Raw genomic sequence first — 14,117 nt, forward strand, 5'->3', positions numbered from 1 at the left:
TAACCGCGTTGCATCTTCGATTCGACCCTTCCGTAAATCTCGTTTACCTACCACGTCACCTCGCCCGTTCCTTACTCTCGATTCTTTGCATGCAGCATTCGGCGTGATTCAACCAAACAAATCCCACCATATTCCTGCTGACGGGGGACCAAGATGCCCCCCGGTGGACTCCCAGCGAGCCTGGTCGCAGGCAACCCCAGCGGCCGTCCCACCGTTGACACCTCTGGCTACGGGGCTAGTTATACGAAAAATACACCCACATCCCCTGAAGACAGTTTGATTCCATTCGATTCACCATCAACACGAACGGGAGGCCCAAGCCCAATCACTCCGGTGAACCAGGAGGATGGTGGGCGCTCAAGTCGTGGCCTGGGTCCTGACCAGGCCGGCTTCCGCGACCGCTCAACACCCCGAGATCGCTCGCGAGTGAACGGGCGTCAAAATAAGTCCCCCGGTGGATCATCGCGCCTATGTCAAAAGTGCGGTGAATCTCTCACTGGCCAGTTTGTTCGAGCGTTGGGCGGTACTTTTCATCTAGAGTGTTTCAAGTGCGAAGTAAGTTGCTTCTTCTAGTTGGCCCTTTGGAGGTTTTCTCTAACTTTCATACTTCTCACAGGACTGTGGCGAGATCGTTGCTTCAAAGTTTTTCCCCGTCGATTCAGAAGATTCAAGCTGCCAATTTCCGCTTTGTGAAACCGATTACTTTAGACGACTCAGCCTGCTATGCCATGAGTGCGGCGGCGCACTACGTGGATCATACATTACAGCGTTAGATCGGAAGTATCATATCGAACACTTTACCTGTTCCGTTTGTCCGACCGTCTTCGGTGCTCAGGACTCTTACTATGAACATGAGAGCAAGGTCTACTGCCACTTTCACTACTCAACACAGTTCGCCCAGCGGTGCCATGGATGTCACACTGCAATCTTAAAACAGTTTGTCGAGATCTTCCGCAACGGTCAAAATCAACACTGGCACCCCGAATGTTATATGATCCACAAGTTCTGGAATGTCCGGTTATCCCCTGCTGGTCAAACATGGGAGCCTCCGCCGGTGGATGAGGATGCTAGTGAAGATGAGCGCAAGCATATTCGCGACGAAGAAGATATCATGGAAGAGAAGGTCTTTAATATTTGGAACACCCTTTCTACCTTTGAAGAATCATCCGCCGCTTGCATTTCAGATATGCTGCTTCATGTGAGCAACGGCGCTTACATCGATGGTGTTCTCGTAGCCAAGCGCTTCATTGAACATGTGGAAATCCTCTTCGGTGCTGTCGATCAGTTGGCGGATTATATCAAGTCCCACGAGTTAAAAGGTAAGTCTCGCGCAGCTAGTTTCATATCGTTGGGAGCGATTGCTGATTCTTCCAAACCAGAACTTTCCTACGGCCGCGAAGCCAAACTTCTCTGCAAAAAGATTGTCGCTTTCTTCGCCCTTCTATCGAAAACCCAGGAAACCGGTGTACGCAAACTTGGCGTCACCCAGGAACTTCTGTCTCTGGTGACTGGTCTCGCTCATTACCTCAAACTCCTTATCCGCATCGGTCTACAAGGTGCACTCAAACTTGAACGCGAGAAGTCTGCGCCAGACGGTTTACAAAATTTCCTGGAGCGCCTCCGTGATTTGGAGTCGGTAGCCGAGCGCGAAGATGACGATACACCAGTCGACCTGATGGCTGGAGTGGAAGGTTTGGCCGATCAACTTTCAGATTGTTGCATTGCCTGCAAAGAACCAATTGACGACGAATGTGTTCAATGGGGACAAAATCGTTGGCACATCAAGCCGCCTCATCTTTCATGCAAATCATGTGAGAAGGACTTGACCACTGATCTCCAAGACGCATTATGGAGCGGCAGCGAGGAGCAAGTCTACTGCGGCGCTTGCGCCCATCAGATGAATCTTGGCCCCACTGTGAAGGGTGGTTTCACTTCGGTTTCAAAATTGCAGCAATTTGTTTTCTTACTGAAAGTGGCACTCGCACGGCTTCTCGCCGTACTTCGATCCGGGGGAACCTTGCCTCATACATCAGGTAGGACACTTTTACATTACCCCCATGCTGCCGGCAGTTTGTCTAACTTGATTCGTCCCAGACGACCCCAACCTTAATGATTATGACAACAAAGACGGCCATCGAGTCACACCCCAGGTTCGCCGGGCAAACACACGCTCCCAGTCATATGGCGGTGGCTCGCGAGATGGCTTTGAAGAAACATCTCTTGAGCAGACCGTCGGCGAGATGCGTCGGCTGCGATCTATTCGCAACGAGCGAACCCTATCCACAACATACAAACGGGCCCGCGCATCCAGAATCATCGATGGACCAGAAGGCAGAAGTGCCCGACCGGGGTCATCTGGCAATGATGGCAGTGACCCGAGGGGTCACGGCTTCCAGATTGTCGAAGAACGGGATGCCAATGGCGAAACCGTTACCGATCTGACTTTCGGGGCTCAGGATGCTTTGACGTTAGATGACATCCCCCGCATTGTTGCGGCTGAGCAAGCCAAGGAACAGCGACCTAATGCCTACAGGCATGCTGGCACGAAGCTCATCGGGGGGACAGAGCCGATGCCCAGGTACAACCATGGCCACCAGCGGGGGGTATCGAGTGGGAATTTGGAGGCCCTGATGGAGCCAACCCGAACCAAGCGGTACTTCTCAGAACTAACTGCTTTGGAATATTTCATCGTTCGCCACGTTGCCGTGCTACAGATGGAACCCTTGGTAGAGGGCTATTTCAGCATGGAGGAGCTGCTTTCTCTTATTGAGTCGCGCAAACCTACCATATGGAACATCTTTGGCCGTGCCTTCAAGGACAACAAGAAGGGCAATAAGAAGAAGGGTGTCTTTGGTGTTGGTCTAGACTATTTGGTCGAGAAGGAGGGCACAGAGTCAAGTCACGGTGTTGGCCCTGGTGCGCTCCGCATCCCGACTTTGGTCGATGATTCTGTTTGCGCTATGCGGCAGATGGACATGTCTGTGGAGGGTGTCTTCCGAAAGAACGGCAACATCCGCCGATTGAAGGATACCGCGGAACTAATCGACACCAAGTATGAGCAAGTTGATCTGGCAAAGGAAACTCCTGTGCAAATCGCAGCTCTCTTGAAGAAGTTCCTCCGCGAGATGCCCGATCCGCTCTTGACATTCAAGCTACACAAACTGTTTGTCATCTCACAAAGTAAGTTTTGATGTTGTGGTTGTCAGTCTATTCGTGCAATGCTAACCTGTGTCGCAGAAATGGAGGACGCGGAGAAACAGAGGCGACTACTTCATTTGACATGCTGTCTGCTCCCCAAGGCCCATCGTGATACGATGGAAGTCCTGTTTGCCTTCTTAAACTGGACATCATCCTTCTCGCATGTGGATGAAGAGTCTGGAAGCAAGATGGACATTCACAATCTTGCGACTGTCATCACGCCCAATATCCTCTACCCCAATGCCAAAAACAGCACAGTGGAGGAGAGCTTCTTGTCTATTGAGGCCGTCAATGCTCTAATTGCTTATAACGATGCATTCTGCGAGGTAAGTTTCCCAGGTTGAGGTCTTGCCAGACTCGTGCTAACTCTATCAACAGATTCCAGAAGACCTACAATCGGTCTTGGGTGATCCAACTCTTTTCAGGGAGAATGCCGAAGTGACAACCAAGGAAATCCTCAAACGATATGGCGATATTGCTCGAGGCAGCTTTTCACAGAAACCGGAGAACGGTGGCGAGACATTCACAATCACCACCCCCAACCGAAACAACAGCACTCCAACTTCCGCACGTATCGAAACCGATCCATCTCAGGATGCTGCCTGGCAGATGCAAAGTTCGGTTCGCCATGTGCCCGGTCCCAGCGGACACTCGCACTCGGCAAGCGCCAACGCCCAGGCTGGACTTGATTTCGGTCCTCCTCCCCCAGCAGCGTATCACCGTGACCGTAGCACCAGCAACAGTAGCCAGCCAATTGCAGGGGCACCTGATGGCCAACCATCAAATGTGGCGTATAGGCCGCGTCCGAGTGCAGGTGCCATGGGTGTTACTGGGTAGACTGGATCTCCTTATACTCCTCCTGCACAGCTGCAATACTGTGATACATCATCATCCGACCTCGACTTGCATCCATCCGTCTGATTCAATCTCTGTGGAGTGTTTTCGTTTCTCGTTTCTTGGGACCTTCTTAGCGTTCTTTTCTTTTTCTTTTTTGTCGAGTGACAGGGCTGGTTGACGGAGTTTTCCCTTTGCTTTTTTCCATGAAAATTCCCCAAAAGTGATCAACAAGCTGCTTGGTCGCTATTGATTGGTTTCTGTTTTCTCTCTATCTCTATAGTGGCTGGGATCCCTTACCCTTTTCTTTTCCTCTTTGTTCATTTGCATCTGATTCGAGGGATCAGCCATACCCATACCTGTCCCTCTGGGCATAAATGTCCTGTTTTTCCCTTCTCTCGCTTTTGATTTCTGAGCATGCTCATTCTTTTCTTTTTTGTGGGCCAGGCTACGGCTATACCTAGACCCTTTTTTTCCTTTCTTCTTTTCTGACTCTTCTCCTCTGGATCTTTTGCTTAACCAGGGCCAAGGGAGCTTTTATTTCCTTTCTTACTTGTTCAATCAACATGATTGCCACGATACCTGTGCTGTGTAGTTGCCTAATAGACAGTTATATTGTAGAACCTTGCATATTCGTGGGCAAGTCCTGAATAAAACAATTACTTTGTGCTTTTACGTTCTCTCAAAATCACCATTACCATCCGAGCAACACCTTCAGCCAGCCTACCCCATGCACTTTGGATTCTGCATGCAGCACAATTTGTACGAGTATTCTATATATCTGAACACACCTATATATCGCTTTTCAGATGCCTATTCTAGCTGCAATATCTAAATTCTGAACCTCTGTTATAAATTCTTGACATGAATCTCGAGAGTTCTATATAGTTCTCTATACTGATTTCCGATGCTTTAACTCTCTATTCAACCAACCATACGAGAACTGTATTTTATATAATCTAGTAAAAGTGTAAAATTAGAGAGCTTGGAGGTTTGCAGTAGGAAATAAAATACCGTCAAATCCTACTAAAGGAAGCTCAAGCTCAATCTATCATTCCTCCAACAAATCCTCCTGGAACAAATATGCATCATCCACAGAACCAAACAGCCAAGTCTTCAGCTCTCCAAAGGCATCCAGATCATTCTTCTCCAAGACAAGCCCATTCTCTGGATCATGCCACCCGCCCGTCTGTCCAGCTCCGCTAGTCTCCAATGATTCCCCTATCTTCCGACAACTCCCAAAATCAATATTTACCGAGACACCATGCTCATCAAACATGATATTGGACGGGTTGATATCATTATGCACAAGACCAAGAGAATGAAGGTGCTCGATTCCCTCTAGAATCGCATGGAAGTTGTGTTTGAGAGAATCATCGACTTGCTCACGACCACTAGCCCGGAACTTATTCTTGCTCAGCCATTCAGGATTGACCTTCCCCCACAAGGTTTCCTTGTATCGTTTGAAGCAAAGACCAGTAGCCCGGCCATTCTCCTCTCGACAGCCGTAGTAAGTGGCAATATTCGGATGCGGATGCCTGCGAAGCACTTCACACACTTCAAGCTCGCATTGAATATTGTCCTCCAGCTCTGAATAGAGGAAGTCGATTAAGTCTGGCGCCTTCAGGTAACAGTCTTCCTCTGAGGCCACAGCCCATGTTTCCTGGACTTTTGGACCTCTATCGTTTATCTTGACTGCTCTCAAGTTCTTTAACTGACTGATATCGGTAGGTTTCGATGATCGATCGTCCCATGACCCGTAGTATAGGATGCCGTTTTGTCGCACGAAGAAAGTCTTCCAACAAAACTTGCGTTTGCCGTTAACGGTTTTGAACGTAGTACTCTCTCGGATGATTTCCATTGTGAAGCATGGCCTGAGGAGATTGGTGCTCTTTGTCTGGTGAACCCCGTGTTATGATAGCTGGTGGGTAGGAGTTGACATGAACTCGCTGGAAGAGCGGTGTGATTGGCATAAAGCAGTCTAACTAATTAGCAGCAGGGTGACAGGGGTCTCGTATTTGCTCTGGGATGCTGTTTCAGCGGGTTACACACAGACGGATGAAGACTTATGATCTTTGTGCAGCAAAGTATTGGTTTGAAAGGAATTTGGGTGAGATACCCGGACAAAAGCCATGAATGTATACGGGACTGAAGAAGGAAAACACCTATTATGATATCACGCCGAATAACCAACAGGAAAGACAGCACCCAGGCTCAAATTGTTCATTGCAGAGTCTGCAATCACCCACGCTCAAATAAACATAATCCCAACCAACTCCAAGAAAAAGAAGACAAGTGTCTATGAGTTCATGTAAACAGTCCTAAATCCGCTTACGCAGCGCTCGAGTCCGAGTCGCAGTTTCAGTCGCAGCCGGAGCGGTAGTCTTGCGCATTGAAGCATTAGTGGGGGTATTCTTGACAGCCACTGATGCAGCCTGCACGCGCGAAGTTGGCTTCTTGGCAGCCGCAAGGGATGCTGTGGTGGCCTTTCTCGCGCCAGTACCAGTCCTTGTGGACTTGGTTACTGTTGTGCCCGAAGACGCAGTGGACCCTGTGCTGTTCTTGCGCTCGCCCTGTCGGGTCGCCGGGCGCGACAAAGGTGACCGAATAGTCTTGGGTCCTGTAGCGGCACGGGTGGCAGTCCTCTGGGCCTGCGAAGGAGGCCGCTGCTCCTTCACTGCAGACACAGTGGCACCGCGTGATCGCAACGGACTGGTCGGTTTTAACGGTGAGGTAGGGCGTGCCAGATATGAGGGTTGACCCTTCTCGGGTGATGCACGGAAGGGTGAGTGAGGGTAGGTTCGAGAATTGTTGGACTTGGGAGACAGAATCCTGTTCTCGTTGCCCCGTACTTCTTGGGATGCCATGCGGGAGGCCCCGCCTGGTCCGGCTGGCTTCACGCGACGCTTGGGGTTCTTGAGTTCGGGCTCGCGACCGGCAGGGGCATTCTCTTTGTCAGAGAAGTGGCCATCGTGACTACACATTCTGTCAGTCAGAGAAGCAAATTGGGCGTGTGGTATATCGCACCTTCCCCTCCGAGCTCTACCGTCGCGTGTGGTAGAGGTTTCTGGATCTACGGAGATGCTTGCGATATTACGCGACACCTTGACGGGCGAGTATTTCCGAGAAGGCGATGCAACCTGCTGTTTGTTTGTGGCGGCACTGTGCTTTTCGAGCAGCTCGCCGATGTTGGCCTTGCGTAGCGAGACTGGGATCCGATTGACGCGTCGCTCAATGCGCGCCCGGAGGTCATTTGCCTGAAGGGCATATTGAGCACGAAGCTTACGTGCCCGCTCAGTGACTGTTGTGAAATTAGTGCTGTGTTCACTCCGTAAATCCACAGTTCAACCCACTTTCAAGTTGTAGATTGTCCATCAGCGCCTGTTTCTGGTGCTGCGTCAAGCGCATCTTTTTAGTAGGACTGCCCGTAGGGGTGACGTCCATAGCGTCGGACTTCCGTTTAGTGGCAGGCATTGTCCAGAGTTCAAGGGATATAGACTTGGGATGTGTCGAAGTACAAGGGCTAAAGTTAAGGTGCGGAGCAAGGAGGACCACAACAAACAGCGTGACCCGGGCGGAGAACAGTGGCAGAATGCAGAGCTTCCACCTCGCCTTCGTCATCCGTCTTCATCTCCCATACGCCGATCTCCTATTCACTCGCTGTTTAGCCCTCCTTTACATCGTTAATTCCATTAGACTCCGCCATAATGACGCTGGAAGCTACTATGATCATGTCCGTCCTTGCCCATCCTCCGTATTAGCTTACCCTGCTGACTCCAAGCTACAGTGTCGACAACAGCGAAAGCAGTCGCAATGGAGACTACACGTGAGTACATCCGATGATACTATATTTGCCATTTGTGAATGGTATCTAATAGTTACAGATCAACCCGGTGGCAATCTCAAGTCGATGCTGTCAGCATCATCCACAATGCAAAGATGCGTGTAAACGCCCAGTCAGCTGTCGGCCTTATGAGCATGGGCGGCAAGGGCCCCGAGGTGTTGTCGACCTTCACACCCGAGTTTGGCGCAATCCTTGCAGGTCTGCACCGAACAAAGATCCACGGCACATCTCATCTCAGCTCGACCATCCAGGTTGCAGCGGTACGTTCTTCCAGCCAATCTCCGAAGCCGCAAGCTCTCCATAACTAATCTTGATGGAATTTTAGTTGGCACTCAAGCACCGTATGGAAAAATCCCAGCGTCAACGCATCATCGTATTCTCCTGCTCGCCCATCGAAGAAGATGAGAAGACCCTCGTGAAGCTCGCAAAGAAGATGAAGAAAAACAACGTGTCGATCGATGTGATAGCTTTCGGAGATTTGGAATCCGACCAGACCAAGAAGCTCGAGGCTTTCGTTGAGAATGTCAAGAGTGGCGATGGTTCCCACCTCGCCATCATCCCACCGGGACCCCATCTTCTCAGCGATCAGCTGCAGCTGACCCCGATCCTGGCTGGCGAGGATGCCGAGGTTGGCGGAGGCGGCGGCGAGGGCGAGGCTGGTGGATTTGGATTCGATGACGCCGCCGAGAATGACCCCGAGCTGGCATTCGCCCTGCGGTTATCGATGGAGGACGAGAAGAACCGACAGGAGAAGGAGAAGCGCGATCGGGAAGAACAGGAAGGCAAGACGCAACTGGGCAATATCCCCGAGGAGGGCCATGGCGAGTCCAGCGGTGACAAAGATAAGAAGAACGAGGACAAGATGGACACCGCGTAAGGTCCGGAGATTTGAATATGACTGTGATGCATACCCGGCGTTTGCTTCTGCTTTTGTCCTGTATTCTCGAGAGTCGACCTTCTTCGGGTACGTTCTACAGTGTGCAAGGGCAATATATTATGTGATTTGGTATTATACGAGACGGAGTGATATCCGGACACAAGTACAGGAACAAAACGTATCTAGTTCGTAAAGTCGTGATGTCTATCCCCTTTCTGCGTGATCCCATTGCCGCCGGTCGGGGCTATGCCCTCCCCCTCAACCACACCCCCAGATGCCGATCGAACGCCTCGCATCGCACTGGCATCTCAATTTGATAAAATGGATTCTTCATCACATAGTCCGCATAGAGCTCGTAGATCTTCTGTATGATTGTGTCCACGCTGCCAGTCAACGGATCCGTGAACAACAAGAATTTTGTTCCCGTCAGGGTCTGGAAACAGGTCAATCGAAACTTGTCGGTCTCGAGATAATCCAGGCCGGAGACTGGTACACCGGGGTTTGGGTATGAGTGACCGGACGCAGCAGGGGCGGCGGTGCCCGTTGAAGAGGTTGCGGGTGAGGGAGCTGGTTGGGAGATGGGGATTTTTGGTGTGATAGAGCGGGTGATTGCGTGGACGCTATAGAATCCAAGTCAAATGTGTATTCCAGGGGAAAGATGGTGTTGGCAGCTTACCCGTGAAAGGTGCCAGCTAGGACGAGGTAGTCATTTGTCGAGAGGTTGCGCAGGCCAGCCTGGAACTCGCGCTGGTAGATAAGACCGCCGGCTTTGTTGATAATGATCAGGGAGAAGACGCCCCTGGTATTGTCAGGCATGTTAGTTGCTGTGCGATTCAATGAGCAGATGGAGCGTACATGGTGAGTGTGGCGCTGGTACGGACAGCGTGGCCGGAGAAGCAAGGGGCGGAAAGCGCTATTGGTGTGCCTTGGGGTATTCCGGTGTAATTGTGTGGATGAGCTGTCTAATTGAAGTTGTTTAGATCACCAAAAGTAGGTGTTGGCATGAAGTTCGCGGGGATTGGAGGAGGTTGATTCCGCGTCGATAAGCGGGGACAGCCACCAACCCCATCCGGGTCGGTTTCTGTCTGTTTTATAGATATCTGGATTATTCAGTTCTAGTACAGATAAAAAAAGGAGTGTTATTTAACTGAATGGCTAAGTTGTACCGGGTGGGTGATATTAGGGCATATCTTGATGTTTTACTGAAAATATATACCGAGTGGATGGGCATGGATTTTAGCATTTCTGAAAGAAAATGTTGGAGAATGTGCTAAGACAACATAGGTAGTTTCGGATATTAACTTCTACCTGTTAGAATTCCTAAGATAAAGAAAAGCCCGTATAGAACCAATTGGAGAATCTATATGGTGGTTCTAGCTCAATATAAATCCAATATCAAGCCGATCGAATGAGTACAATTCCTAGCTTGTATCTTTAATCCATCTTATACAATATGTTCACTCATCGAACCATATCTTCAGCTAATCTGCTAGGCCACAGTTCACTCGAGTGCCACATCGGTGCTCACTTTGACGATGCGTTAAAGCATTCATTAGTCCCAAGTATCATAAAAACCCTAAGCCCTAGTAATACCGACAATCGTTAACAAAAGGAAGCATACAAAAGACGTCTGTGTATGTATGGAACTCACGATGGACAGCAGGTTATCTGGGTCTCAGTAATAGCCCCAATACTAACAAGCGATGATTTGGCTATTGAATAACCCGACGGACACACACCTGGTGAGTAGTAAAAAGCGGATGTCGCCTCATATCCTGAGGGGAAGCAGCTGCTCCAGTCCGTGGGCCCCTGGCTGAGATACCAGCCCTCAAGACTGTTTGGAATCGAAGTGGTGAAGTAGTACGTGCCTTTTACATACTCAATGAACCATGTGTCTGTGGTACATGCTGGTAGTGGTGAGAAAGTGGTGGTAAGGGCCAAGGGAGTGGTAGCTGTCGTGGTGGTAAGGGACAAGAGAGGGGTAGCTGCTGCTGCCATGGTGGTTGCCGAAGTTCAAAAACATTGAGAGGCTTGGGAGAAGAAGCGAAGCACTTGCGATGTGGGCGCAGCCTCAGTTAAAAATTGATAGGCCAAGGATATGCATTAACTGCGGTACCTCTGCGGGCTTCAGGGCTCATGCGAAGAGCAATTGATGTGATCAGATCGATGCTAAGTTTGATGCTACCTAAATGTCCCCCTATTTCTGTTTCTTTTGGAAATCTCTTGGTTGTTTGAGGGGCTGACCCCCCTGGAGTCTAATGTACTTTGTACAATTTCGGCCCCATTATTGGACAGGGAAGCCTCCATACTATTACTGCGAGGGTCAGAACATTCGGTATTCGGACTCATTTTAAAATCATCGGTTCGTCCGTTGATGCTTAAAGTGCTGGTCCAGTAAGGGACCGATGAAAGAACAAACGACCTTGAAATCTGCAATAGTTGGAACCATCGTTTTCACAAGCAGTCTGAGGACAAGAGCAACTTTACTGCGCATTTTCTTAGCCAATTTCGATATCATGTTGCTTTAGATGGAGCTCGAGAATGCTGGTTCCTAGAGGCGTAGTAGTTAACTACACGAGACCGCAATTATCTAGAAAATCGAGACCCTGAATTAGTGACCGTGGAGTTCATAACTATAACGATAGAGCCTTATTTCCTTCCAGTAATGGCTTGTGCAATATCGACCTCCACTTTATAGATATTATTACCGTAATCGGAACTACGGTCTAGCCCTGGCGCTCCGCTATTCCCCGAAGACCAGCAGCGATGATGCGAGAGGTGCTTGTTGTCTCATTGTAATCTGGCGTATTCAAGGTAGAGAGACACTTGGGCGCTTAACGAGATGAGAAGGACGATTCCGTACCCATGCCAACCGTTTGGAGGTGTACTTCTATGCGCTGGATTGTTATGGACCACTCATTAACAGCTAATACGAGTCAGCCCCACGGGTCAGCCTTATATAACGATAGGCATGGCATCCAGTGGCGTCTACACAGCACAGGCTGGAGCACCGTACTTTGGCTCCGTTACGATTAAGGGGTTCGAAGTATTTGAATCCTTTTGTATTGGGAAAGAATAGTTCTTTCGTATCCGGAGGCATGAGTACTCTTTTTGTATTCCATATACTGCAGAAAATAAAAACAAAAACAAAAACAAAAAAGAGAAATCTGTTCCATGCCTGAGTCCGGGCTTTAGTGTTAACCGCTAGGGCTCTTTGAAATTTGGCCCCATCTCGCAAACTGTGACGCTCATCGCCGATCATCTCGCGGCCCACCTGGCCCAATGGATTGAGTTCGATTCCCTCTTTCCTCCTCCTAGGCAGTCTTTAGGTCGCAATATCATGCTGCCCACTACCCGTCGAACTCGACAGTGGCTTATGACATTGTTCCAGTCGTCACAAGCCGGCATTATGGCTATCCTCGAGACTCTTCGGGCAGGACGCTGGGGTCAACACATTTCCCCGGGCCCATTGTCTGAGAGTTTGCCCCAGGACTCTTAGTGAGCTCATATATGACTGTATAAATATGTACGTAAGAGAACTGTCCCTCTCATCTCAAATAAGTATTTACTCGTCATTACCTAGCCTTAGATAGGCATCCTCGTGCGCGATATACCCTATAACTTCAGTGTCGACACGATAGCAGTACAACTCACTAAGCGGACGGACCTGACTCTGGAATTCGATATTGTGACGATAGAGCGAGTCGATGAGGTCATGAAAGACTTTATGAGTTGGACCTCTACTACGAGCATCTTGACAAAAACACAACAAGCAATCCTAATTGAAAAATGGGTGATTTTCAGCTTAGCCGGAGGAGTTGAAAAAGGAGATCAAGCCTCTCAAGAAACAAATGAAGAGAAGGCAACACCTTCTCCATCCCTATCAAACCTCAGACATCATATCCTAGACAAATGGTCAGGCCACCCACGCGATCCCAGCGAAGGTCAGACCGAAACGCAATTGCTCATTGATGGTGCGAAGGGGGAATATCCTCATGGGTATCAATGCCATTCCCCAAATATTCCAAGAAGAGACCTCGCGAGCAAGCAAATAGGAAGGGGCATTTGCTAGCTACTACGACATCCCCTGGTCCGATACTACAAACGAGGTCCACCTGACCCAGAATTCCCGCCTTGTCCGACTGTTTAACCTCCATGAAAATGTTCTATGCTTTGCGCCGCTTCAATCAGAAAAGGAACAGCCAATTCGAGAGGCAAATCGCTCAAAGGTTGCAAGGAGTGGATTGCAAAGTGGAAATCAGACAACAGCCCCGAAATCCCGGCAGACGTGATTCAAAAGTTGTACGACGGTGACAGAAAGGCCTCCTAATCGATTAGACGTGGCGCACCTCGATTACTCCACCTGCTGCTTTCCATGCCCAATTATTCACAAGTGTCTTGCAGGATACTACAATGACTCCCACACTAGAAGAACGGCGAAAGAACCTTTACTAGTTCTGCTCTCCTTAGCTTTTAAAAAAAGCACCCCTTTTTCCCTATCTCATTAAAACCTGCAGTTTTAACCTCACCTTTTCCCCCATAAACAGCAAGATAAGTCAGTCAGAGATAATTCATCCTTATGAATTAGCTCTCTACATTTAATATGCTGTTTTCAGATCCTCAAAAACTACATTTTTGGTGTACAAATTACACTAAGTTAAGTGGAACTAGACTTTAATAGGGTGGGGTTTCGGGGTGCGCAAATAGTATTTCTCATGATTAACAAGGAGCTGGAATATTTGCTTTTGACATGATGTGATAGTATTGAAACAGGTGCATTTGACCCCAAGCATAAACCCACTTCCGCCCCAACACCCTATTCTACTGTCCTAATATATTGCTATAAGTTCCTCCCCATACCAGTATCCATGCAAGCGGAGGATGAGTCCCATCTGAATCCGGTACCCGGTCATCATTGAATGGCATTGGGTCTCGTCGCCTCTCCTTTGAATCTTGATCGGAGGGTGCCTCGCGGCGTCACCACCGTTGTGGGTAAAGGCAGAAAACGTTATCTACGAGGAACGCGCCTGGATAGCAGGTAATGTTTGGCTGCATCGTCGAGACCAAGTGCAAGCGGTTTTTATAGTTGAATCCGGCCGTATGCAGGAGGTCAAGTCCATGTGAGATCGCGCCCATCAAGTATGGCTCCCCGATGATTTCATCACTTGGTTAGCTATTCTGACAATGAAGTCTTCAGATACAGATGTAAAGTTTGAACTGACCAGCGTTCTCCACTTCATACGCTATAAACAGTTGCAGTCCGCGGAAGTTTGGATCGTCTGCGCCTATATCGTCTGAGATAGCCTCTAAGATTTGGTAATACCTATCACTGGCGAAAGTGACAATACACAAGATTTCTTCAAT

General features: G+C 49.1%; 6 protein-coding genes across 6 annotated transcripts; 3 read left to right on the top strand and 3 right to left on the bottom strand.

Moving 5' to 3' along the window:
* Positions 1-153: 153 nt before the first annotated feature.
* On the top strand, positions 154-4,035 carry N7471_008940 (GTPase-activating protein LRG1; the record flags this gene model as incomplete). Its single annotated transcript, XM_057281659.1, has 6 exons — positions 154-555; positions 617-1,319; positions 1,380-2,033; positions 2,095-3,180; positions 3,238-3,524; positions 3,577-4,035. The coding sequence occupies 6 exons, from the start codon at positions 154-156 to the stop codon at positions 4,033-4,035; spliced, it is 3,591 nt and encodes a 1,196-aa protein (XP_057132542.1).
* A 1,048-nt stretch (positions 4,036-5,083) lies between these two features.
* N7471_008941 (uncharacterized protein) lies at positions 5,084-5,893 on the bottom strand (the record flags this gene model as incomplete). The annotated part of the gene is made up of 1 exon (XM_057281660.1): positions 5,084-5,893. One exon carries the CDS (start codon positions 5,891-5,893, stop codon positions 5,084-5,086), a length of 810 nt encoding a protein of 269 aa, XP_057132543.1.
* A 460-nt stretch (positions 5,894-6,353) lies between these two features.
* N7471_008942 (uncharacterized protein) lies at positions 6,354-7,506 on the bottom strand (the record flags this gene model as incomplete). Its single annotated transcript, XM_057281661.1, has 3 exons — positions 6,354-7,008; positions 7,060-7,333; positions 7,386-7,506. 3 exons carry the CDS (start codon positions 7,504-7,506, stop codon positions 6,354-6,356), a joined length of 1,050 nt encoding a protein of 349 aa, XP_057132544.1.
* A 233-nt stretch (positions 7,507-7,739) lies between these two features.
* On the top strand, positions 7,740-8,753 carry N7471_008943 (proteasome regulatory particle base subunit RPN10; the record flags this gene model as incomplete). Its single annotated transcript, XM_057281662.1, has 4 exons — positions 7,740-7,765; positions 7,820-7,858; positions 7,917-8,136; positions 8,202-8,753. 4 exons carry the CDS (start codon positions 7,740-7,742, stop codon positions 8,751-8,753), a joined length of 837 nt encoding a protein of 278 aa, XP_057132545.1.
* Positions 8,754-8,997: 244 nt separating this feature from the next.
* On the bottom strand, positions 8,998-10,751 carry N7471_008944 (trafficking protein particle complex subunit 4; the record flags this gene model as incomplete). Its single annotated transcript, XM_057281663.1, has 4 exons — positions 8,998-9,373; positions 9,430-9,552; positions 9,609-9,711; positions 10,493-10,751. 4 exons carry the CDS (start codon positions 10,749-10,751, stop codon positions 8,998-9,000), a joined length of 861 nt encoding a protein of 286 aa, XP_057132546.1.
* A 1,342-nt stretch (positions 10,752-12,093) lies between these two features.
* Positions 12,094-12,825, top strand: N7471_008945 (uncharacterized protein; the record flags this gene model as incomplete). The annotated part of the gene is made up of 2 exons (XM_057281664.1): positions 12,094-12,232; positions 12,347-12,825. The coding sequence occupies 2 exons, from the start codon at positions 12,094-12,096 to the stop codon at positions 12,823-12,825; spliced, it is 618 nt and encodes a 205-aa protein (XP_057132547.1).
* Between the last annotated feature and the right edge of the window lie 1,292 nt (positions 12,826-14,117).

The sequence above is a fragment of the Penicillium samsonianum genome (assembly GCF_028829775.1).
Source record: "Penicillium samsonianum strain IBT 33392 chromosome Unknown utg000005l_segment0_segment0, whole genome shotgun sequence".
Lineage (NCBI taxonomy): Eukaryota > Fungi > Ascomycota > Eurotiomycetes > Eurotiales > Aspergillaceae > Penicillium > Penicillium samsonianum.